Source organism: Glossina fuscipes, unplaced genomic scaffold, assembly GCF_014805625.2.
Source record: "Glossina fuscipes isolate IAEA_lab_2018 unplaced genomic scaffold, Yale_Gfus_2 3, whole genome shotgun sequence".
Lineage (NCBI taxonomy): Eukaryota > Metazoa > Arthropoda > Insecta > Diptera > Glossinidae > Glossina > Glossina fuscipes.
In genome coordinates, this window is record NW_023998417.1 from 15,058,325 (window position 1) to 15,083,992 (window position 25,668).

A 25,668-nucleotide genomic window follows, 5' to 3' on the forward strand; every position below is an offset into this window, starting at 1 on the left:
GTTTTTACTAATATTTGCTTAACATTACTTTTTCATACTTGAATAGCTAAAAATATTTTTTTTTCGTTTCTTTTTGTTCTTTTTCAATGTCATTTAGTAACTACAAATTTTTTATACTAAATTCATACATAAGTATAATATACAAATGGTCTTAAAACTAATTTTTAACTTTCGTTTTATCTTTTCGTATAAGTAGCTTATGTAAATTTAGAGTTGTGTATTTACATTATAACATCACGGGGTGCCTTGGTACTAACGTTTTTTTGTTTTTTATTATTTGAGCAAAAAAATTTATTTTTAATTTATTTTTGCAATTTTCTTCATAAATTCATTTAAAAATTTCTTTTTTACACCTGATTGCGTTCATGTTGTTGTCGAATTTGTATGTAATTATTTTCTATGTAAATTCTTTAATTAGTTATGTTATGCCCACCGCTCGAAGTTTGCGGATATGTTAAATTTGGAATTGGCCTATGTGTCCTGATTTTGGCTTTGGATGTTGCTTTCTGGGGTAGGAAATTTGATATTGAAAGAATCAGTCTGTCAGTCCGTTTAAATAGGCTTTACGCAGAGAATTTACTCAATCTTGTTAAAAGCTGTCTTCAAAATCCATTTCGATACTTTTCGCAATAATCTCTTGATGATTATTTATTTCTGTTTAGATACGATTATCTGGGTACAAGTGATGGGCATTAAGCGACTCGTCCGTAGCCGAACGTAATTCTCGGTTTTTTCTTTTCTTGTGTTTTAACATAATACATAAGGACGGACATCTATCTTTACCAAATGGATTAACAAAAAACTGGAAAGGAACTAAGTGCAATGAATTACTTCAAGAAGAGGGAGAAACAACAACAATAAACTCTGATATTTTATTAAAAGTATCTAAATAATATCTGTGGCATTATTAATAATTAATATTTGAATGAATATCTCTTCACAAAAATTGAAAGCTTCAATTGAAATGATTTTTAATCTCTTTCTTTTTCTCTTAATACTATTTTCCCTTTGTTTTATTTATATAAAAAACTCTGACTAATTTTAATTTATATCACTTTTATCTCCTATAATAAATAATAATGCAAAAAATTTATATGAGTATACAAAAAAAAACTAATAATTTCAGAATTACTTATATTATTATATGGGATATAATAATAATATATATATTATTATGTAATGAAATGTATTTTTATATACGTCTACTTGGGCAAGAGGGTGTTTGTTGAAAACCATAAAATTGCGAAATTATTTGTTAAATTATTCCTTATTAATATAACGTAGCACTTAACTTGCTGCGGTATCTCAATTAAGAGAAGTCAAAAACAGGGAGATTAAAAGTCTTAGCAAAAATACTTACATATAATAAATATTTCTAATCAATTATATCTTCCTATATTGTCGACAAACAATCAATACCGGGAGCATTAAAAGTACAAAGTTCGAAATGACGGTTAAAAAAAGGTTGGAAATAAAATGCGGGGATGAAATGGAAATGAATTGAAACGATAGATTCACTGCCAGTGGATACCAACGCATTGCAGGAAGCGAAACTGGAATTCCTATAGTCTCTTTTTCTGTCCGATATGTGCAATTTGAGAACAAATCGCTTGTCTTCTGCTTGCGTAATGGATTTCATGTGGTCTAAAGATATTACTCTTAATAAAATGTGTCAATGTTCTGAAAGACACGGGGGTAAACTGACGTCAAACGTCAACTTTGTCCATTTAAAATGACATTCTTAATCTTAGGTATATTAGATTATAGATTATTTCGCAAGGGCGTAGAACACGGGATCTTCAAGAGGACGATTAAAGATGGCCTAAGATAACGGCCTCTTTAACTATTCTTATAAGCTATACAACCTTACAAAGCAAATGATCCAGATGATCTAGATGTCAATATCGTACATTTATAATTCATATGCTCACTCTTAAAGAGTTTGCACCAGTCGAACATCTTCAAGTCTTTTGTTTAATTTGATTTAAGATAATTTACTGATATGATTTGAATTTGATAGTAAGTGATGAGCAGTGAAAGCAAGACGCACTTGCTATTTTTCTGAATTTGAAAAAATTCAATGTCACTGTTTTACTTCGAAAACCTTATAAGCAGAACTCCGAAAGAAAATTCATTTGCTATCGCTACGTAAGTGCTACGTTGGAATTGCTAATACGTTTACACGTACATTTTATGTATATTTACATGAAATTTGTTCTTTTTAATAACTGTAAACAAAAATTTTCAACACTCTGCTGTAGCATGACATGAAATGAATCAAATAATTGGAAAATACAAGAATCAAAACGCACCAAAATTAATGGTCACGAGGAGAGGTCGTGGTGTCCGTTATAATATCTTAGATTAATTCAGAATTTTTGCATTAATACGCCGTACATTTTTTTATATGCAGAAGTGCAAAGCATTTAAAGTGGGTTTGAGGACTTACAGCGACACTGGGGGTGTAATTATTGTTTTGTGATACTTTTGTGATAAATTGGTTGGTTGTTGGTGCTTATCTACATACATAAAAAGGTGCATATAAAATTTTTTGTGGTTGTGTGTTTAATGTTTTGAGTATGTGCGTGTGACTTTAGGTCTGTTATAAGTCTGTTATGTATGTGCATGTGTGTTTTCACCATTTATAACTTTAATTTAGTCTAACCTACAATATCTAAGCTTTGAGCATCAGTAACTAAGTTTGTGTGTATGTGATGAACATTACAAGCACCATTATTGCGATGATCATTAGTCGAGGAAGATGCATTTGCGGACAATGTTAGTGTTGAAGTGGAGTATGGAGGGGAGGGAATGTTTGTATAAGGATTGTTGATTACGGAATTTGTCATCATTATACCATTACCATTCGGAGTGATTAAGGGAGCAGAAGTTGTAGTTGTTGTTAGACGATCAATAGAACCCAATGGATAATCATTAATTGTATTGATGGGATTATGGTCAATATTGTGCGCAGTAGAAGGTAACGGGGGCGGTGTTACCGGGGAAGTAGACGTGCCATTGAATGTAGTAAGAGAGCAGGGTGGCGGTGGTGGTGGAGTGTAGACCGCAATATTATCATAATTATTGATCACGTTATCCATATTTGTTGGCGAATAATTTTGCATATATTGTGTTGATCGATTTAATAAATTAAACATGTGTTGTTGTTGTTGTTGTTGATGATGATGATGATGGTGATTGCAAGCATTAATCGTTGTTGAATTGAAGGAAGACGCAAGTGTGGGCGATTGCGATGATTCCCGAACAATTTCAGCAGTAGTTGGAATAATTGTTGTTGTTGTAATGGTTGTTGTTGATATTGTTGCAGTTGTTAAAATCCCATTATTGATTGTTGTTGGATTAGTTGTTTTAATAATGTTAGAAGAATTATTAAAGTTTTCATTAGTATCATTTATAACGGATGGTGTAGTATTATTAAATGAAGAAGAAGAAGAAGAAGAAGAAGGAGAATGGGAAGAAGAAGAATTACAAAAATTACTACTACTATCATGGTTAATTTTGCTGTTATTATTTGGAGGTGGTGATGAGGGAATTTGATTGCTAGTATTCGGATTTACAGTTTGGTTATCTAATGTTGGTGTAGCATTTAATTGCTGATCCAATTCATTAAACGAAGGTGATGGAGAAGCAGATGAGAGCTGTGATAATGTTGGTGGAGAGGGACGTAAGATTTGTGCTTGATTTTTAATGTATGATTCTGGAGGATATGGTGATGATGATGGTGATGGTGATGTTGGTGTTTGTAATGAATTTACTTGTTCTGGTAGTTCTTGAGGTGGTGTTGGTGACGGTGGTGTATTAATTGTAACATGATTCGAATTTTGTATATGTTGCTGTTGTTGATGATGGTGGTGATGGTGTTGTTGTTGTTGTTGTTGTTGTAATTGCTGTGTCTCATTATTACCATTATTACAAATTTTACTATAGAGATCCGGTGTTGCTGTGGTCACATCTTCGATTTCTGTCTTAATTGCAGTACGCTTGAGCAACTGTAAATTACGCGGCAATAAAGCCAATATATTATATATTAAGCGTATATCTTCACTAGATGTCCAAACGCCAGGACGTTTATTATGATACAATTTAGTATACTGGTAAATATTCGCCATATGACAATATTCCATCTCAATCGCCAGCGAAGAAATTGCACAAAATGTACAGGCCTGGGCACCACCATATCTACAAAAAAAAAAGGCGTGAAATAAAACGACAGATAAAATATCGTTCGGTTTTATTTGTCAATTATTTTCTCTTCTTATTCACTGCACTCACCTATCCACAACAACAATTGGTCCATTGCGATAATCGCTGCCTCTTTCGTGAACATCAACAATAAAATCATAAATGCTGCTGGGATTTGACATCTCAGGCCAGCTTGGACAGTGCAGCATTTTCACATTCAATTCATAGTCATCTTGTATAGATTGTATAACAAAATCACGACTCACATAGTCTGACTTGTTGGTTTTGCTTAAAAAGCGCACTCGATAGTAATCACTTTCGATGGGTGTGGTGTCATCTGGCCAAAATTGTGCGAAATTCTGCAAGTATGAATGAGCGAATGAATGAACGAAATATTTTGTAGTTTCCAATTTATGATGTTTCACTGAAAGCTTACTATTTCGTCTAGTGATGATAATAAGACAATCGTTTGGGCATTATGATCCCAAACCATTTGCCAGAAGTCCTTGAGGGTATGCGTCATCGGATGTTGAGTAACTACAAAATCCCGCAGGCGTCGAAAGCCATGCAGCCAGGAGGCATTAATGTAATCGCTACCTTCTTCTCCTGGCTTGGGAGTCAAATGCACGCGACTACCTTCGATGGGAAATATAGCACCACGGTTTTTAATGGAATTCACTTGTTTCATAGCCGATGCTATGTGTATATCTTTGGTCTGGAATTGTATGATATTACGATATTGTTGCTCCAGATACGGCGTGCAGTTTTTCAATTCCTCAATTTGTTCGGCTCGCAGATTAGTTTCACTTGACGCGATGGCCTCGACCAAAGCGTCATGTATGAAAATGTACTGCTCTTCAGTCTGGACGAGGAAATTACGTTGGATACGTATATGGCGCAGGAAACCGAATACATTAACTACACCTTTATGTTGGATTTGCTTAAGCATCGCATCTAACACAATATAAGTGCCAGTGCGTCCAACACCGGCACTACAGTGCACCACAATAGGACCAGCATCGTTGGGATTCGCGGCCGATGATTTCTTAACAAAGTTTAAAACAGGTAAAGGATGATCAGGCGTCCCGTGGTCCGGCCAATTGGTATAATGATATTGATATACCGTCTTTTCAGTGTTTGCTTGTTTCTTTTTCTTAAGCTGCAAGCAATAAAAGGCGTTGCCCAATCAATAACACACCCAAAATTTACTTTAAAGATTAGTTAGTACCTTTAAGTGTTTTATTTGAAAAGTTCTCACAGTGTACATGGCCATGACTTCCTCTTCGACTAGCTTTACCTGTATGACGCCATAGGTTTCGATACTTTCCTTAGGCCAATACATATCACATTTACGTCGACCTCGTTCCACTAAATTAGTAATCATGATTATAATGGCTACACGTTGCTCCCAAATCATACGCCAGAAACAATCGAATGTATCGGGCAATGGTCCCTGGGTGCCGACAAACGCCCGCGACTTTTGATAACCATCAATGAAGTTGGCGTTAATATAATCTAAATTCTTCTTTTGACCCGGCGTAGGATGCAAATGTACTCGACTATGATCGTCTAATTGAAAGAGAGAGCAGTTCAAGTATTTACTTTGCTAACTTGTGTTTAAAAAATGTACATACATGCTGTTATATTTAAATAGCGGTTTTTTCTTTTATTTTCTGGATGCTGGGAATGCTCGCAGGGTAAATCATCTGATACGCATTCATTTTGTATGGCTTCATATTCACGACTAAAACCGATATCGCCATCGGCATGCAACGAGGCCACGTGTTTAGCGAATTCATTAACCGGTACGGCTGCTCTTATCTCGCCTCCTATTTCTATCGGAACTTCCCAATCAACCTGCGGCACATTTGGATGATGTGGCGGGTCATCCAAATAATAGTAGGCAGCGTGAAAACATTTCCTGCTGAAAGAAATTTCATAAAATTAAGCAATTGATAAATTGATACTACTCGGCTTCAGCTCTACGGTCCCAATACTCTACTTATCACGTTTAATTTCTAAAAATTGTAATTGCAGCAATGCTACAATGTTAAGAGTGCTTAAGCAAAGCATTCATTTGATCTATAAAAGTTATTCGGGCTTTTTTTTATCGTCTATAACATGCAAAAAGTTTTATCCATTTTTCTAGCAACAAATGTAAGTTTCGAGTCGTCTTATGAATAGTAGAAGTAATTAATAGTTGCGTCACTTGGTCTTGGTGCGCTTTCTCGGTTATTGTGGGCGTTTCCTCATTTGCTACCAATCGGTATTGTCACAATTGTCCATAATAAGTGTCTACATATATATTCGTTGTGGTTAGAGTTAGTGTCGCGCAATGAACATCAGCTAAAGCAATTCGCAAATACGAAATCATATTAACAATGATTCAATATATAGAGAGAGGCCAAGGGAAAGATAGCGACAATCTATTACTTTTTATATGGTCTAAATAATCTTTCTCTCTCTCTCTCTCTCTCTTTTTCCCTACATAAAAATAAATATATATATATATATATATATATATGTATACAGAAATGTACATAGAATAGAAATTCTTTATGAAGTGCAATTATGGCTTTTTTAAATAAATACAAAACAATGCAACCGCCAAACTATCACAAAAGTGCATTATGGAAGCATAAATAGGAGAATTATTTTCGCTTGAGGTCGAATCTTGTATACGCGTTCCTGAAAGTTTAGCTTTGATCAGAACGTACGTCTGAGTTATGTGACGCGAAGTGGATGGGAAATTATTTTAAAATTGTCTTTGCTTGCAGCTGCATAATTAGTTCGTCGAGCTCGATCCAAACTTATAGGAAACGAAATTACAACCAAATATATATGACACTCATTTACACTTTCCGGTTTCACTCATGCATCGGAGTAATCGAAATATCTTCGGAACGGGGAACAAATGAACGATTAAACGGATATAAGCATCGAATATCGATTCGGAATTGCGCGCTCACTTATTTATTTATTCGAATTGTATTGAAATAAAATGAATTTAGTATGTTCCGTTGCCGCAAATGGAGCTTGTGTGTGTTCAAGAACAATACTAATTCCCCCCCCCTTGATCATAATTCATGATATGGTTGTTCGGTTTTGTTTTATTGCTGATGATGGTCTTGTAGTAGGTGTTACCTTTGTTTCTATTGTTTTTATTGCGCAGCAGTTTCAATAAGTTTATTTTTTATAGAATTTTAAATAGAATTTAGCTTTTGTTTGTTACGGTTGGCTTATTTTCTCAAATACACACTCAACCTACAAGTTATTCTATGCATTTATTTGCTGTATTCATTTACATTTATTCTTCACCAGTTCCAAATTCTTTTCTTTCCATTTCTTCTAAGATACACTTTACATATGTACGCTTACATACATTTTGACGCGAGAATTCTCCTTTCTTTCCATTTTTGTGTACATTTTTTTGTGTTTGCTTGCTTTCTTAGCATGCTTAAGTTACTTTGCTTGAAATATATTTTATGCCCTAAATCTTTTTAATGACTTCAAGTTTGTTAAAATTTTTATGTGTTAAATATTATTTCACTTAAGGTTACTTGAGATCTTTAAAGCTCAAGTGATTTTAACTTGTTAATAAATTACATTTTTAATCCGTTGCGTCGTTAAATGTTTTGTATATATATATATATTTTGTTTCAATGGCTCTTATAAAATTATGTGCGGAAATGCGCCGAAAAGCAGGCAACCAATTTTATTCAACAATACGAAAGCAAGAATATGCTAAAATTACGTTACGTATATATAGATAATCTCTGCAAAACTCGCTAACGGCTATTTGTCATCGATCTGCACCAATGCAGACGCAGAACCCACTAAACAGGTTGGATCGTATTTTAAATGGGTCACTCAACTTCTAACTTTCATGCGTAGTCAGTCAGACGAATTGTCGATATGAGCGTCGACGCTTTCGACAAGCTCTTAAGAGAGGATTAATTGAAATGATGGACATAATTACATCCTTTGTTCAGTATAAAAACCAACTATGCACGGTTACGGGTACATTTTACATATTACATTTTGCGTGAACATCATCAATTTGCCGAGACTTCCCGAGATAACCGTGATGCCCGAAATTTAATATGTACAAATCATGGATTGGCGAAAAAATTCCATTGGATATCGGATGCACCTGCTTCGTGTTAAGGTCGAATTGTCACCTCATCTCGAATTGTTAGCGTAAGACATAGACTTAGCTACATATTTCTACTTTCGAGCGTTTCACTACGACAGCAAAGGTACAATGAACGAGTGAGAACTCATAGAGATCTGGCATAAGCGATTCAGTTCGACGCTAGCTACGAGGAACAGCCATGCCTCGATTCGTGCCCGAGAAAGATTGGATTTCATATAATAATCGTACAAAAAATGTTATCGGTATAACTAAAATATTTTTATTCGTAGATAAGTAGGTACAAAAGCGTAAAAGTTTAGATAACGTTGCCCACAACAAACACACGAATATTAATTTCATTAAATAATGATGGCAATAAATGTAATAAATGTGACACAACCGTTCGACATCGTTTTGCGATTGTAGCAAAAGTTTATATGTGTACAAATATCGTTTGGGAAACTTACGTAAACCAGTTGCTAGCAGGTTGAGCTTTGATTTTTCCCGGTCGATAGAATTTTAGCAATTTTTGAGACATTACGTTGAAACACGAATACGAAGCGCTTGTCTCCCCTTTTCCTTCCTCTGTCAACGACAATTTCCAATTTGTCACTTCCTTTTTCACGTATATGTTTGCGTTCATGTATGCATTACATATAAATTAAATTTGAGATTTGATAAACGTTTAAAATTCCAAGCACGAAGTTTTATTTTCTTTTTATACGCTGTTCTGTCGGATATTGCGTCACCTGACCAGAATTATTGCAAGAGCAACTTTACTTGACTATTTGACATAAATAAATTCCATAGTGGGTGGCTAGACCTTTTTTCGTTTTTCTGCTTCCACTACTCTTAATACGAGCATCGTCAATTGGACATTTTCGTAAATATTCCGTTTTAGAAATTTTTACATTTGCAACAAATAGACTGAGATCTCACGAATTTTTTTTTCTTTTCTTGTTCGTTTACTTCTATTCATTTCTGTGGCCTTTGCTATCTGAGTACTTCAGGAATTATTTGCTGTTTTGTGCAATTTGTGGCATAACTTGCAGTGCACGTTTCGAACTATGATTTTTACTTTTTCTTTTGTTTTTGCACATTATTAGCGCGATTTTGTCCTCCCGTTAGAAGCCTCTCATCGATTGCCGCCCATTGATTACATTTAATAATACTTAAGCTCACAACACACGATGATCACTTTAACAACTGGTTGACGCGATCGTTGTTGTTCTCAACACAATTGTGCAGCAAATCGTTCATATATGATAAACTAGCGGCGGATACACAATTTTTCTCTTAATATATATATATATATTTTTTTTGAAAGCACAGTGTTGAGAAAAAGAAGAGAGCGACAATGTAATTACCTACACAATGTATTTATAGCGGACGCAAGTTTCTCTAAAATGTGATTTATTCAGATTCTTCCAGAAATTCGGACATTTAACCTAAAAGTAATTGGGTCGAAGAGTAAGAGATTAATAGGAAAAATCCACAAGATATCCTGACCGACTAATTTATTGTAAGCAAGAGTGCAGCTTGCATTAACACCAATTATCATCAAGGTATCTGTAATTTCTACTGTGGTGATAAAGTTGCGTAATTACAAGAAAAACATGAAAATTTTGTGACAACATTTTCCAAGATTCGCGTTAAAGGGATTTACGGCAAATTTGGTTTTATTGCGATCGAACCAGCAGCAAAGCGAAGAAGAGAGAAACGTTCTCATATACAGAAGTCTTCTCATAAACTAAAGAGTCTACACATTCGACCAAGAGATCAAGAATAGATATTGCTCTCTTCTTAGTCCCCCATTCCCTCTATTTGCCGCTCTCTTCCACTACTTGGAATTGATTCATTTATTTTAATTTTTTTTTTTTTACGCCTTATATGTATATATATACGTATATATATGTAAAATATGATAGCCAGATAGATGTAGATACGTGAGGAAATTGGGTTTTGTTTGTTTTAATTAACAAGAAAACTTAACCCTCTCTTTTCTTACGTAAGGCAATAGTGTAATGCATGAGCTTGTTGCATTTCGTTTATTACTCAGATTTAATTGTTCAACGTCTCTCTGTCTGTCTGTCTGTCTGTCTGTCTGGTATATCAAGAAACTTTTCCATTTGATGAGTAAGCAGAAAGTTATTTGTGCACTATGTACACTTTTGTTGCTTTCGGTGGCTTTTCATGGCTAATACTGAAGAAAGTTTCTCCTTTTCTAACATGGTTCTTGTGCACGTAGTACACATACATCGCAGTGTATTGATATAAGAAAAGTTTCAAATAAAATTAGTTGACCATTTGTTTTGAACTTGTTTGCTTTTTCTTTCAAGCAACTTTTTCGATTTTCGAAGTCGTCTGAAATGAACAAAACCTTTTTTATTCTTCACAGCAATTTCGATGACATAAACAAACGTCCTAACATGCTGCTGTCATTAGATTGGAATTAGGGCTATTACGCTAGGTATACATGTATGTAAACGTTTCCCATAACACAAACAACGCATTTCTTCTTGATTATTAGTATCGGAATTCGTGAATTCGCGTTATCCTACCCTCCCCTCATCTACTCTGTCTACTATTGGAAACATTTTATCATTAGAAAATTCCCTATAAAAATTTGATCGTTTCATCGTTAGAGACGATTCCTGCGAACAATCCTATACTTGACTACAACGCGTCTTTGTGCAATTGGCGTACAAGTTATGTGACTGGATCAAGTTCAGCTATTTCGCATGCTTTGTTACTTTGAGAACATGAGAACACCATATATAGAGAGCGCAAGGCACGTAACACGTGAATCGGGTAATTTAAGTATACTTAAGTACACGCGAGTTCCCGATGCTGATTCGATTAAAATTTAATTTTTTTTGGTGATATTATCAATAAATCCTTTGTGTGTTATGATGACTAATTTTGTTTACAACAAACTTTACAAAGTACGGAGATGACATTTTGCACAGTAGAAAAATCAAAGCAACTTCTTATAAACTTATAAATAACAATGTTTTTTGTTTCCTTTAGTCTTACGGAGGAATTCGCCAAAAACTACCGTATTATGCTTAAAACTAAAGTAAAAAGATAAAAAAAAAAGAAAGAAAAATTAAAAAAATGTCTGCCAACATCACCATCTCACGCTCAGATACGTTTGTTCATCTTTCAACGGAATAATAAAAAATCCGAAAGAGTAAAAAAAGTTTACTTTGGCATAAGTTTTAACCTCAAAAAAAGTTTCATTCCCGATCTTGTTGATGGTTCACAAAGTAACAAAAAAAAAAAAAAAAATAAAGTTCAATACGAAAAATCTTAAGTAGAATTGTGAAATGTATAAACACATGCAGGCACACACATACACATAACCTAAAAAAAATAAAGCCAACTTAAACTAAAGTTTATAAGTATAAAAAGGAAAAAGTCAATGAAATTGTAAACAAACGCATCAAAGATAAAATATAAATATACAAGCACACAGAAAAAAGGAAGGACAAGTAAAAAGGAACAAGTCAGATCATGTGAAACTTTGGGTATTTGAATAAATTTGGTCTGAAATATTCACCAAAGCATTCAAATAAGAAGAAGCACTTAGGGGAGGGAAAGAACGCTTTGTTCATGTACAAGTGCCTTTGTATATTACGAACTATTCACATACTCTGCTTTTGACATCTCGGGCCCATGTTACTGAACATTCGAAAAATTAGATTAAAATGCATTGCCAAGATTTACTACACCTTGGAAACTATTTACGCTTTAGGCGACCTCTACGGCTTTCGTTGAACGGCAAATGGTGGCCACGACTAAGCTCGTGATACCAGCGTCTCACAATAGCAAAGGACGGCGACATTATTACCGAAAATTATGATAATCGACGTCGTGACGACTTTCACGAGTTAATTGCACTTTTCGCAACATTCAATTATAAACAATAGAATTCGCGCTTAAATGAGAAAATGTCCTGAAGAAGGACAATACGTAAATAGAGCCTAATGTAGCCTGAACAATTGACAAGTGAGCTCAGCTAAGATCATTTTAGTTATTGTGATCTTTGATCAAGTAACGAACGCATCCCGCTTATAATAATCATTATTTCGAGGGCTGCGCCCGAAGTGAACTCGCTCTTACTCCCTCCGTAATTTAGTTTACCCGACCTACTCCCTCTTTTATGGCACTTTGAGCATCACGAAATGTTGATAACAACGAACTTGACGGCGCTTCAGAGGAACTGCTTTTAGCATTCGAACTTTTCAATCTAGGGCTGGCTTTTTTGGGCTCCTGATTATTTGTTTGAATTACTTGATCGGCCGCCTAGAAGTTAACTAGTAGCAGTAGACTAGTTACAGTTAACTATTGTTGTTGTAGATATCGAAAGGTTCTCCTGAAAAGATCTGCGGATTGTAGCGAGGTTTTGAGAATTCTTTGATTTACAAGTGACTTTGGCTTAAGGTTGACCGTACTTTTTATCCCTTTATCCTTCATGTTCCTTGTCGACTATCATCGTTATTTTGGTAAAGGTAAGGAAAAACGATCTTCAAGTTTCATTCACTTCCCGCTTCGTGTGCGCACTCTACCTTACGTTATGACAGAGTTTGTATTATTTAGGCGATCCTCTAAAATCTCCCGATAGCATAGATTGTTTCCATTGAATCTCGCCTTAAACACATTCAGTCGGGTATACAATTTTAAAAGCTTTGAGATTAATAACACTATATTTGTAGAAAAAAAAAAAAAAAAAATATATTTACACATAAATATATATTTTTTTTTTTTAGTCTTTTCATTTATAAAATATTTATATATAAAATAACTTTAATTTAATATACAGAAAAAAAAAAAAAAAAAAAAAACAAAAAAAAGAGGAGAACGTATCACTTTGGTCTCTTTTTGTAAAACACAATATAACCATAAATCTAATAAATGTAATAAAAATTGCTTTCCGTAGGAAAATCAACTCGGTTGCTGGATGAAGGACTTTATCAACACACTTCAAAAACCTTTTACTGGTTATGGATTCTTTTCACATTTCTATGGAATTAATTCTCTGTAGTTTTTTTATTTCTTTTTATTTTATTCGTGTTTACGTTTGTTTGAAAAGATTTAATTAATTTTTATTATGTTTGCATTTTTTATAATTTTCAACAAGTTTTTATTAGTTTTTGTTTGCCGGAATTTCAATTGCAGCGGTAGCGTCCTCGGCGGCTTAGGCATCTGCAGCTCATGTTATTATCTAAGAATTTAGATTTTTTGTTTTTCGGGGAAAACTTTTGTTTTCGAGTTCGAGTCCCATGTTTGATAGGAGAGCAGAAAATGCCAATTGCCATTTACGCTTCTGTTTTGTTTATGTTCGCGGTCGGTCGGGCGTGTGTGCGGGAGTTTGCCTTGTACTTTAAACCTTCTTTTATGATGTGTTTTGCGTATGAAAAGAGTTAATTTTTATTTTAATGCAATTAAATGATGACGACCATGAGATGATTCACTCATCCGTTCATTCGTTCTCGCAGTTCTTCTATAGTTGTTTGCCGTGCAGTTTATTCGGTACTTCTTTCTACATGGGCAGTAACTAGTTCGATGAAAGGCGGCAGAGGGGATGAATTTTTTTCCGTCTGTTCTCATTTAAAAATCTTTGGCTCTCCGTCACGAACTCTGTTAGAATTCTGTCAACCACTTAACTCAATGGTTTTATTTAATGGAAAATCTTTTCAAGTTTTTTTTTTTTTTTTAAAGAATTCTTTTTTCCACCAGTTACTCTGTGCGGCTCTTTATTCCGCTTTTCCTATACGCACTGAATCACTCTTCTCCGTTTTAGAGAGCAAAACGAGTTGTTGATTTAATAATGAAAAAACTTTTTTCTTTCCCTTTTTGTATATTCTTTACAAAGAACATTTTTTATACATTTTAACGAAACGCTTCGTCGCTTATGGTTTAATAATTTCAGAGAAAACTAAAAAAAGGAAATTTGTTGCATTGATTGTCAACTTTTTTCACAAACTTTTTCTAAAATGATAAGAAGGCTGCTTGCTAAATACGTTAGTTCAACTCATTGATAGCGTAACAGCATAAAAGGTAGACTAACTTTAATTCTTCCGAGAGTCCATTTTGCCAGGTATCAAACAAAATATAGCAGATTTGATGAAAGTCTTTCAAGAGTAAGCGCAAATTCTATTGTTCTACAATATTTTCGAAGAGTGCGACATTCGTTACAAGTGTCGTTTAGATTTATTAAAAGCCGCCTCTGATCCTATCGCTTTTCGCTGCGCTTAGTGAACAAATGGATGTTGACGCACGAATATATAAGTAAGTCTCACAACTAATTTAGCTCAAGGAGTACCGATACAATTATCATCGAATAATTATAATTGAATTTCGAATTTGTACTCTATGTAGTTGTTAATGTTAGGAGAGTTTATGCTGAGAGCTTAATATCGTTATTGCGTTCATTGTGGAAAACTGCAGTCTTTCCATATGCTTGCGATGTGTTCGTGTTTATAGCGCTATATATATATAGTTTGCTTGTGTCAGTTACATTCTTTTCATTTGTTTTCATCTTCTCTCTTCATCTCAATGATTACATTTTTAATTTTTCTTTTCATTTTTAACTTTTAAACGTTTCATTATTATTAAGACTTGGTTCGTTTCATTCTTCATGTCCGCACTTTGCATTACAAGCTAATAATCAATCAATTTAGAAAAAAAGATTTGCATGAGCATTAGATCGCTCATAAATTACCTGCTCACTCACACGATGTGCAGCGGTGGTGCACTAGGCCGATTAAATAAAAAAACCGCTGTCCGCACCTCTTTCTTCCCCTTTTCATTTTCAAAGTCGCACAAATGTTAGCGAATATAGCGCACATGCCTTGCACAAATTTTCGGGGCTTTTTACATGATGATAGATGATAAGGAGGGTGTAAAGCGTAGATTTTTCTAGTTTGTTTCTCTTTATTACATTTTTGTTGTTTAGTTTTTTTGGTGGAATTGCGTTTAAAAAAAAAAAAAAGAAGAAAAACTTCAATTACCATGATCATGGTAACTTTATTGTTGCAAATTATTAGGGCATTCTTTCCATTTCTTTAACTTCACTTCGCCATCATTTCGTCTGCACAATATTCGCTATTTTCTATGCAAATTATTATCAATCCTATTATTTAGGAAAGTTTTTGAAGTCACTTTTCATTATTTGCATAAAAGGAAGAATATTCTTAAATTAGTGAAAAGCAATTACGGAGAAATGAGTTATAAAAAATGAAAGCGCGCAAAATTATTCTGAAGAATAAGTGAGAGAAACTAGAAAAATTCTTCTTCTTTTATGTACTTATATGTACTTATGGCTTATTTATTTCCTACATATGCATTTAATGGATAAAATAAGAAGATGTCGTTGCATTCTCTTTCCTAATTTACGGAAATTCATTCGGAGACAATTAAAGAGCATGACATTTGAGACAAATCTCGCAATGGCCTAGATTAGGCTGTGAGAACCTTCGCTTTATTTCAACATTCAAACGTATTGTTGAATGGGAAAATAATGGATCAAAGGAAATGTGTTTGTCACGTTTTTTCACGAAAATTGCTTAAATTTGATAAAACTTTGAAGAGCGGGATCGATCGTCTGCTTAGAGTGGAGCAGGTAATGATGCTTTGGCTTGGAAATGGCTTATGCAGCTTCATCCGTCTTGAACTACGATTCTTTTTTCTCCACATTGCCGTAAACCACATTCACTGAAGTTCCCAACTTCGACGGCGGAAACAGATAACCCAATTGCGTGCTGCTGATTTTGCAAAGCATTTCTACTATAAATATCGTTTTTGAAAAGCCCGGGCGGCGTTGCCGGCTTACCGCAGGCAATATTGTAAAATAAATTATTTTTTGTAGAGTTTTGTGACACACTTTCATAACACTACCATGCTTTTGATTGAATTTGCAAAAGTTCAGAAGGTTTGCTTTTTAACTATCTAAGGAATAACGCCTTTCACACGCACTGGTGCGTAGACATATAGAACTAATGCTACCAAGGTTACGCTACCTTAAAAGTGTCATGAGTGTTTCTTTGATTCAGCGAGCAAGCGAGCAGATACCTAATATATCGGCATAAGTTATTAAGTGAACTCTTTATGCCCAACACTAACGCTACCAATATTCGTTTCACTTAGAGGGACTCGCTTTAGAGAGAAAATATGCGTTCAGTTGTAAATAGTCAATGCGAGTTTTAAAGATAAAGAACATATAATTTCCGTATCGTTTGTTTCGAACGATTAATTAAATTTATATTAATTTGTGCAGTAACTATATAATTTTAATTTAAAAATATAATAACTCAGATACGCTCAGTTTCTTTATTTTTTGCCTTAAGAATGTGTGAGTGACCTTTAACCAATAATGAGAATGGTATTTAAACCGGAAAATGTATTTTATTAGCTCGTCTAAGAATTACTTCTTCTACAGCGAAAGAAGGAAAGAAACAAAGGAAACTTCTATAAATTTGCAATAATCATAAATTTAATGAGCTTTGCCGCTTATTATGGTTCTCTTTCCCCTCATTGCCATTGTATTGTTGCCGGATTTTACCGCAAATTTCACTACAATTTCAAATTATAACTGTGTACGCATACACACATAGATATGTATGGATGTTCATACTTATTCATTCACTTTTATGAGGAAGACTTTCCTTCAATTAGTACAATGTGTTTTACTTAAGATTGGGAGAAGATTCTCCTTCTTTTTTTTTTTTTTGAGAGGAAGAGAGAAAGAGAGAGAACATCGGCGATACATACATAATTATATATAGAGAAGGAAACGTTAAAGGAACACCACTTACCTCCATAAAAAGAAAGCCATAACAATCAAGACGATACCGAAACAACTGAAAATGATGCCAACCAAAACGGCTAAGTTGTAGTCATTGTGCGATTGTCGCAACAGAGGCTGAATCTTCTCGCAGTTCGGCTGCAAGCCAATCTGAAAACACGACAACGGGATAATGAAAACGAGAATTTGCTGCTGAATGAAAAACGGCCGTCCATGCGACAAATTAAGATATTTAAAAGTTTATAAATGGCAAAAGTTTAGGCAATGAATCGCAAAATTAATGCATAGTAACTTTCTTTCTTCTCTTCCCATCATTCCAAATGCAAAAGAAGAGCAAAACAAACACTTTTTTAATATAAACAAATAAAATGAAACAAAGTTCATAGGATTTGTTTGCTGTATGTGTCAAAGAATTTATTTAATTTTGCTTAAAAGAAATTGTCCTATAAAAGTAATTTTCCTTCTCGCGTCTTCATCATACTTTCTTCCCCTCGTCTCTTTCGTCTCTTCCCCTTAAGAAATATTATAGTTTTTAAAATATTTTCCTTTTAGTTTTCCGGTGCCATCGCGTAAATCCATCCTAAGTTATAAAAAAAAAAAAAAAAAAATAAAAAAAAAAGGACAGGATGGAGTTTCAATTGTAAGCTTTAGTTAATATCTGCTCGACAAAAGGAAAACGGAAACTGTTTTACGAAACGAGCACATAGATATATCCTAAGACAGGCAGGCGTACACAGCAAACGAACGCTACCGGAAGTTGGGAACACACCAAACCGAAAGAGAAACAGCGACTTTGATGGAAAATTATTTATGTTTTTATAAACAGAACACGGGCAACTTACACCTGCAAAACAAACATGAAAACTCGAACGGAATACATATTGTGTATTACAACCGCTGCCTTTGCTGCGTTTTATTTATTTACGCATGAATTACGTTTGATGCGGATGATAGTAGTGCTACTCTGCAGATATAAATTGAAAACAAACTTCGGAAACCTGGTAAGCTAGCTAGACATATTCTCTTAGCTGTTGAACGGTTATTAACTGTGCCACCTGTGGTTGTTGTAATTTCTGTGACAGGCAAAAATGGTAGATAAAATTTGCATCAAATTTTTCTCTTAAGGACACGAGAAATTTATCTCGTTCTCGATCCACGCAATGACTTCAAACAATAAACTCACGCTTGCACATAATAGACGTCGACCTTAAGTGTGAGTTTTCGAATTTTATTTGCATCTAAAGGCGTTCTTCATACAAGGACTGAACTGACTTAGCCGTACACTAAAGCAAGGAGCAGAAAAGAAAAGCGTATTACTGTGAGAGTTTTTAAAAGGAAAGCAATGAATATGTTCTTGCAACTAGCATACGGGAAACGGTTTGTTTCTTATGTTTAAGTACACTTTGTGTCCGCTCGTGTTGAATGTCCGTTTTGCTAGAAATCTTATGTTGTTTTTTGCTTTGGTGCAATGAAAAAACCCGTTGTCTCTAAGGTGACTTAGACAACAGACAGACAATCGTTTAATTTTGTGAATCGTTCTTCTTCGTATTTGATACTTGCACATAAATGTGGAGAACAGATTTGTTCTTACTTTATGTTTGCGTAGTAAATTTTTGTAACAAAACGTGAAGTAATGTCAATAAATATTTTTATATCCTCTAAAAATTCCAGAAAATGGTGCACTGCTTCTCCCCAAGTCGGAGCAGGGAACATTTTTATAGATTGACAAAGCTAATGGCGAAGGGATGAGATGAATGCATTTTTACACCACACAACTACACTGTTATCTGACCCTGCAAAAATCAGGTAATTCATTGTGAGGAGCTTAGAGGCCTATGTATATTGTAATATGTTATGGCATTAATTAAACTTTAAGAAACTTTTGAAAAGTCTTTAAAAATTTATGGTAATTATATGAAATTCTTCCATCACATTGCCAGCCTAAGTAATATATTTGAAGATATGCACACATGTGCGGATGGGCGCAAAAATAGGCTGACGAGAATGCATGATTTAGATTCTGGCCACTTATATAGAAATTCAAGGCTAGGCAGGGTAGCTACGCTGAATGGCTAAGGATGCGTTTGCATAGGTGTCATGTCCTCTCTTATGATTTATAATCTTTATAGATAACTCAATCTATTTGGTTCGTTTTCGTTTGGGTAATAAATCTTAAATATGGAAAACAGTAGATCATTGTGATGCCATATTAAGCTTATGAATTTGTAAATTACTTCTTATAATTGGCCAAACGAATGAATGAATGAATTTGTTATCGTTACGGTATAGTTAGTTATCATTTGCATAAGTAAGTGTCTGCGCTTGAAATGCTGGACTGGGTGATTACGAGGAAATTGTTTTCCAAAATTTGTTTAGGGCAGAAAATTAATGAGAAGTTCGAAATGTTTGATTCACTATTACATTAGGTATACATTCAACTAAGATTGATTGATACCTTTGCTGGTCTGCTGATGGCTGATACGAGAGCCATAATGACCGTTAAAGAACGAATAGTCTATGGTACTATCAGGGTATTGGGGCGCAAAGCTGAAGTTAAGCGCATATAAAGTTCATCCACACATTGCACACTATTAAGCTCTAGTATCTATCAGAAGCAAAGGATTCAATCATTAAACTGAATCGATCAAAATCAAGGAAGAACCTTGCTTGCTTGCTTGCTTGCTTTTCTATATGTAGACATATAGATCAGACAGGATGTGGCCATTTCAGATTCATCCCGATACGGGTACCAGTTTTCTTATTTATCTGTTACATTCAATAGTTTTAATTTATTTTCATTTGTTCGATATGTAACGTTCTTTTCCCCTTCCCTTGTTCAGTATGCAAATATTAAGTGTGTGACCAGAATTTTAGATATGCAAGAGAGAAAAGTGAATTATATTTTAACTCTATATGCTATATATCCTATTTTAAGGATACATGATACATACCTTTCTGCTTTCGGAAAATTTTCCTAAAATAATTTTCTTTGGATTTATAATACTGGTTGTCCCAGCTGCTACCTTAACCTCATATAGTTGAAATACAGTCAGATTTTGTATAATCATCTGCAAGCAATTCAAAAGAGATAAAGATAATAAAATATATTGTCTTTCATTTATTTAAATTTTACATTTACATGCATTTCTATATATATATATATATATATACATATATTGTATTCATATGCTATGCTTTTCATTTAACTGAAAGAAACCATTTCCTCATATCTAACATAAAAAGCAACAAAAAAAAAAAAAAAAGAAAAGAAAATATTTATATAAGAATGAATCGGTTAAAAGTGCCAAGTACTGCACATAGTTATTGTATCGTTGCTCATAAAAGCAAAGGTCTACGCATTTATTTGATTTCTTTTACTTCTTCTTATACCCACCACGGAAGGGATGGAAGGGCGGTACACCCATTTTGTTTTTTTTTTTGTTTTTTCACAAAAAATTATGAAAGCTTCAGAGTATGTGTATTTTTGATCAGCATTAAATTCTGAATTGATTAAGCCATGCCTGCCGGTCTGCGTGTCTGTACGGTGTGTGTTTTGCCGGCACGCTCTTGGTTGCAACATTGAAGACATCGACTTCAAATTTGGCAGAAACATTGCATGCAGGCTGGTACTGAAAATGGGTCAAATTGGTCAGCAGGAGCCCGCACTGCAGCATAAAGTGAACGCAATTCCCCTTCACTTAGCAAAAACTTGCAGAGTTTTGCTCCTTCCTCCGAAGCAATAGTAGTTAGAAGGCTGATAATTTCCACATTTATTTTTACAAAACACTGTACTCTTCATGTCCAAAAAATGGAAAAAATTGGACATGCCCACACAAAGTTCTAAGTGATTAAATTTTATTTTTTTCACTTTGTGCTTATTTATCCATAAGGCAAACAAGACAGAATGTTTAAAACTATTTTGTACATTTCCCTCATGAATGTTGCATATATTATCTGCTTAAAAATGGATTAATTTTAAGATGAATATGCTAGACATCCCGACCTGATGGCTTCACACCACGACTTACCTTCGATATAGGTATCAAATGAAAGGGATTGGAGAGTAGAATGCAACAAAGTATATTAGTTATGATTTAATTGTGGTAGACGTTTGATAGATAAAGTGTTGGGGAGTTTCAAAAAAAAAACCGGTTTCTTCTACATTAAAATCTTGTGCGGAGCAAGTGTTTAAGCGGCTGGTATGCGAGATTCGGCCCCCGCCAAATATAACCTTCTCACTTATTTTATGTGTGCATGCTATAGCCAACCCTTCAGGAAATGTCAAATATATTGCGTAATATAATTAACTTGCCAACAATAATTGGCTTCGTATATGCTAAATAAATCACATATTCAGAACTCGGTCAGTCAATTTAGCAGCTTCGCGGTCACAACATCCATTTTTCTATATATTCAAAGCTGATATTCTTATTCCTTTAGTATCCTGGCACACAGGCTGGCGACAAAAAATGTACCTTTTTCCCAAACGCATAAATTCAAATGCATTGTTTCGAGCAATCTTAATGTCGCTTGTTCGATGGAGCAAATGATTTGTGTCAAAGTCATTTGTCGACAGACATTCGGTGGCGCTTTGTTTTCGCAGTGAGCGACCATCTTTCTCATTCATAATCGATTAGTTATGATATCTACGCAATTTTAGTAATAATTTTATAAATGTCTTATGTCTTAGTTTTCAAATTTGAAGATACTACGTAGATAGCATGTAGATAATAGATAGACAATGAGTAACCACTAAATAATGTCTACCTATTACCTATGATATGTAGAGTGCACTTTATGCACTCTTTCGTTACTATGTAGAAATTGCATCGATATTAAATAAACATTATGTAGGTACATATTACGTCGATATTGCGCAGATAAATAACACGTGGGTGTCTATCTACACATACGTAGGTATTTATCTACGTGTTGTTTACTTAGCGCCTACCTAATATCTACATATATACATTATGCAGATAATAGAGAGATATCTTCACGTACGAGATGGATGGATATCTTTACGTACGTTTGCTTACGTGTAGATAGAAATCTACGTGGTCTCTATCCACGCAAAATCGACGTAATATCTATGTGATGTTTTACTTAATATCTACGTAATGTCCTTATAGTTGCTTTTTAGTAGCTATGCAGCTTCTACGTACCATGCATGCAAGTGTACGTAGTGGTTAAAGAATGCGTAGAGTGCACACTGTTTACGTAATGGTTTTTCGGCATGTTTTTCTTTCACTGCTCATGTCTAACTTTCTTATGACATCGAGTTAATACTCTTATACGAATGACTGTGGCTAAGTATGGGCAGACATTTTACTTAATTCAAATTTATACGTACTGCTGTTTCCAATTCCTTTTCCGACGCGTTGATGCGTATATCACGATGCGTATCTTGGCCAATAATTTTTGTTTTAATGACATAAAAGTCAATGTTATTATAATATTCAAGTGGGCGTTTCCAGCGTATGGTTAACGAATCCTGAGAATGACATGTTAAGTTAACAACGATTGGCGCACTTGGTCCCGCCACATCAGTGCGCTGGATGATCTGATCTGAAGAGTCACCTTCATTTTTGGTGGTGAACGCTTTAACGATTACACGATATTCAGTAAAAGGCTCTGTAAAAGAAAACATATTTTTTTTTTTTTGTATTTTTTCAAAAGTTTATAAAGATTAAGCTGCTGCTACTCGTATCGTTGTTATTAATTTTTAAACAATAAATATTAAGAGCATTAATTAACTTTAAATTCGCGCATTTAATAATTGTCACAAGTCAACTCATGTTAGGTGTGCGTAGAAGCGTACACAAGCACAGGCAGCTCGTTTTGCTGTTATTCTGTAAATATTCATGTGTATGAGTTGTTAATTATGTACGAACACATGACTATGCGCGCGAATTAAAAAAAAAAAAAAGAAGAAAATTCAACTGAAACCTTATACCACGCGTTGTGGCTATGTGTGTATTGTGTAAAAGCAACTGCCACCGGTGGGTGTATGATCGACATGCTTTAAACTATTTAAAGAGATTATCATCTGACAGTTATTGGCCACAATAGCCAACGACAACCAGTGAATCTGGCTTTAGCGACTTTGACATTAATGGGCATACAATGCTATTTATAATGAAACATAAAGCGATCTCGAGGCTCTATCAGTACATGCACGTAAGCGCCGCGTGGATGCATAGTAAAAAATAATTAAAAAACTTATACTCGCCTAAGAACGAACCTTTAACACCCACCACTTCGAACTATTACATTACGATTGCGCACTCTTTTTACAAAATTTGGGCGTGGCAGGTGGCCCTTGGGAGCATTTCTACATTAGCCTTTCAGCCAAATCTGGGAACTATTTGTAACAACCACCATAGGTTGTTATAGGTTGTTAGTTAGACGTCTTTTGTTTTTGTTCTTTCATTTAAGTTTCTGCAGGCTAGTGCCTGCTATGAGTTGGAAGTTTCCCCTTTCGTTTTCTGCATGATTTCTGCGCCAGTTAGTAGACAATAGACAATAGACGAGGAATGAAGAAAGTAAGGAAGACGGACGCAGACTTAAATGGGATCGGAAAGTTACGCTCATCTACAATGTCTCTTGTGCGTGGTGCGTAGGTGTCGCAAACGGAGCGACAAATTCATTGCACTCTCAACTTTCGTTGGTGGGCATAATAAAAACATACTAACGTATATGTGTCGTTTATCATAATTGGGATTAACTAGGACTGTTGTGTGTTTTCGCTGCAAAAAAAAGCAACAGAGAAAACGGGAAGGCAGGGAAATTCACCCTTAAACAGCATAATTTAATGTCAATTAATGTATTTGAAGAAAAGCTTATTTTAGCCTGCGGTGTGACATTTGCATAACTGTAAATTAATTTCTCCCTTTCAACATTTTCGCTGTAATACCTCTACGCTCTCATACTTACTTAGTTTTGGCAGTTCAAAGCGGATGACAGAATCTGCAGCATTTCTTTTGACAATTTCTACGCCAGTCTGGTTTTCATGTATGTGGAAAACATGGTAGCCAGCAATTGCGCCATTTTGATTTTTAGGCGGCAGCCAAGACATTGTGATGCTAGAAGATGTCACATCTAATACCGTTAAATTTAGAGGTTTACTTGGCACTGCAAAAGAAGAAAAAAAGCCAATAAACATTTTAGCTACGATCCGAAACACGCAAACATCAACTTGTTTGAATAGGATTGCGAACAGAAAGAAAAGTTGATACAGTACGATGGAAGAAAATTTTCTCTTATAAAGCAAAAAATTTTCCTTTTTGGTCGAAAACGCCACGTCTTAAAATGAAAATGTGCTTTTGCCAAAAACGCAAGGCCTAACGTTATCCTAAATCTAGGAAATTCCTAAATTGGAAAAAGGTAAAGATTCTTTATTTTTGTTAGAAGAGGGTGACTATTTTCGAGCTCATTTTTAGGCACCAGTTCATTAGATCGAATTATACCCAGTCTTAGAGATTTGGACTACAATCGATAGCTCTCGGACTCGCACATTGCCAATTTTTGCATTTTTCAAACGTTACCACGCAGATAGACGGACCAATCAATACTGGTCTAATAAATTTCGCTCTCTACAATACATTCCTTAGGAATGCAAGCCTTGCAAGATCTCGATATTACAAACTAAATGACAAAGAAAAGGCAGTTTTTATCTTCTGCTCTATACATTAGATCAAGTATCAATTTTATTTATTTAAAAAATAATTCCAAAATCACTTACAATTAATTGTTCGTAAATTTTTTTAAAATTCTTCTTATTAGTACTGTAATGTAAAAAATACTTTTTAATCTTTATTTCTCAAACTTTTTTATAGATATCGCGATTTGGTGCCAATTATATGATGCTGGTCGACAATTTCTGACGCGACATCATACTTACAACACTTAAACTTGGTTTTCTAAACTGGATTATAAGAAGTGAGGTTGATTTTATTAGAATCAATTAATATGCTTACCAGGTCTTGGCTATTCAATATTATTCGGTCTCGGACACCTACCATTTAGCAAATTGAATCTTCACTGTGATTACGTCAAACACAAATTTTATCGTGTACAGTAAATAGAAACAAATTTTTATTCATTTTAATTAATTTAAGTTTTTATTGTATTGGATTTATTTGCTTGTATTTATATTTTATAAAGAAATATTATAATCAAAAAAGTAATAATAATAAAACAATATTTCGTTTTAATAAAATACAAAACAAGAATAAATAAATTTGTTTGGTTATTCGTTTGCAAGTAAGAAATGTAAGTATTACATGTAAAAAAAAAAGTCGACGTCATTGTCTACATGCGTAGATAATGCGACGTAGACAATGGCGCCATTGTCTACATGCGTAGACAATGCGGCGTAGACAATGACGCCGTGCGCAGAAAATGCAACGTAGACAATGACGTCATTGTCTACATGCGTAGATAATGCCACGCCTACATGCGTAGATAATGCGACGTAGACAATGACGTCATTGTCTACATGCGTAGATAATGCGACGTA

General features: G+C 34.5%; 2 protein-coding genes across 10 annotated transcripts in view; one reads left to right on the forward strand and one right to left on the reverse strand.

Moving 5' to 3' along the window:
* LOC119634374 overlaps positions 1–25,158 on the forward strand; it is a 29,576-nt gene extending 4,418 nt beyond the window's left edge. The window contains exons 6-7 of one of the 3 annotated variants that reach the window (XR_005246955.1): positions 18,819–18,953; positions 24,986–25,158. The gene's annotated coding sequence lies outside the window, so the exon portion shown is untranslated. Of the gene's footprint in view, positions 1–7,908; positions 8,794–17,699; positions 17,737–18,818; positions 18,954–24,985 lie in introns of those variants that run through there. The other 2 variants (XR_005246957.1, XR_005246956.1) reach the window with 2 other exon arrangements.
* The window catches only part of LOC119634370 (tyrosine-protein phosphatase 99A), a 307,831-nt gene continuing 283,736 nt past the window's right edge, over positions 1,574–25,668 (reverse strand). For 5 of the 7 annotated variants that reach the window (XM_038028462.1, XM_038028463.1, XM_038028464.1 and 2 more), the window contains 9 exons: positions 24,084–24,281; positions 22,501–22,781; positions 20,099–20,215; positions 17,158–17,297; positions 5,838–6,127; positions 5,432–5,772; positions 4,640–5,362; positions 4,294–4,562; positions 1,574–4,200 (listed from right to left, as the gene is read on the reverse strand). In XM_038028462.1, the coding sequence (XP_037884390.1) occupies positions 2,661–4,200; positions 4,294–4,562; positions 4,640–5,362; positions 5,432–5,772; positions 5,838–6,127; positions 17,158–17,297; positions 20,099–20,215; positions 22,501–22,781; positions 24,084–24,281 (3,899 nt within the window). In that variant the 3' untranslated portion in view covers positions 1,574–2,660. The remainder of the gene's footprint in view (positions 4,201–4,293; positions 4,563–4,639; positions 5,363–5,431; positions 5,773–5,837; positions 6,128–17,157; positions 17,298–20,098; positions 20,216–22,500; positions 22,782–24,083; positions 24,282–25,668) is intronic. The other 2 variants (XM_038028468.1, XM_038028466.1) reach the window with 2 other exon arrangements.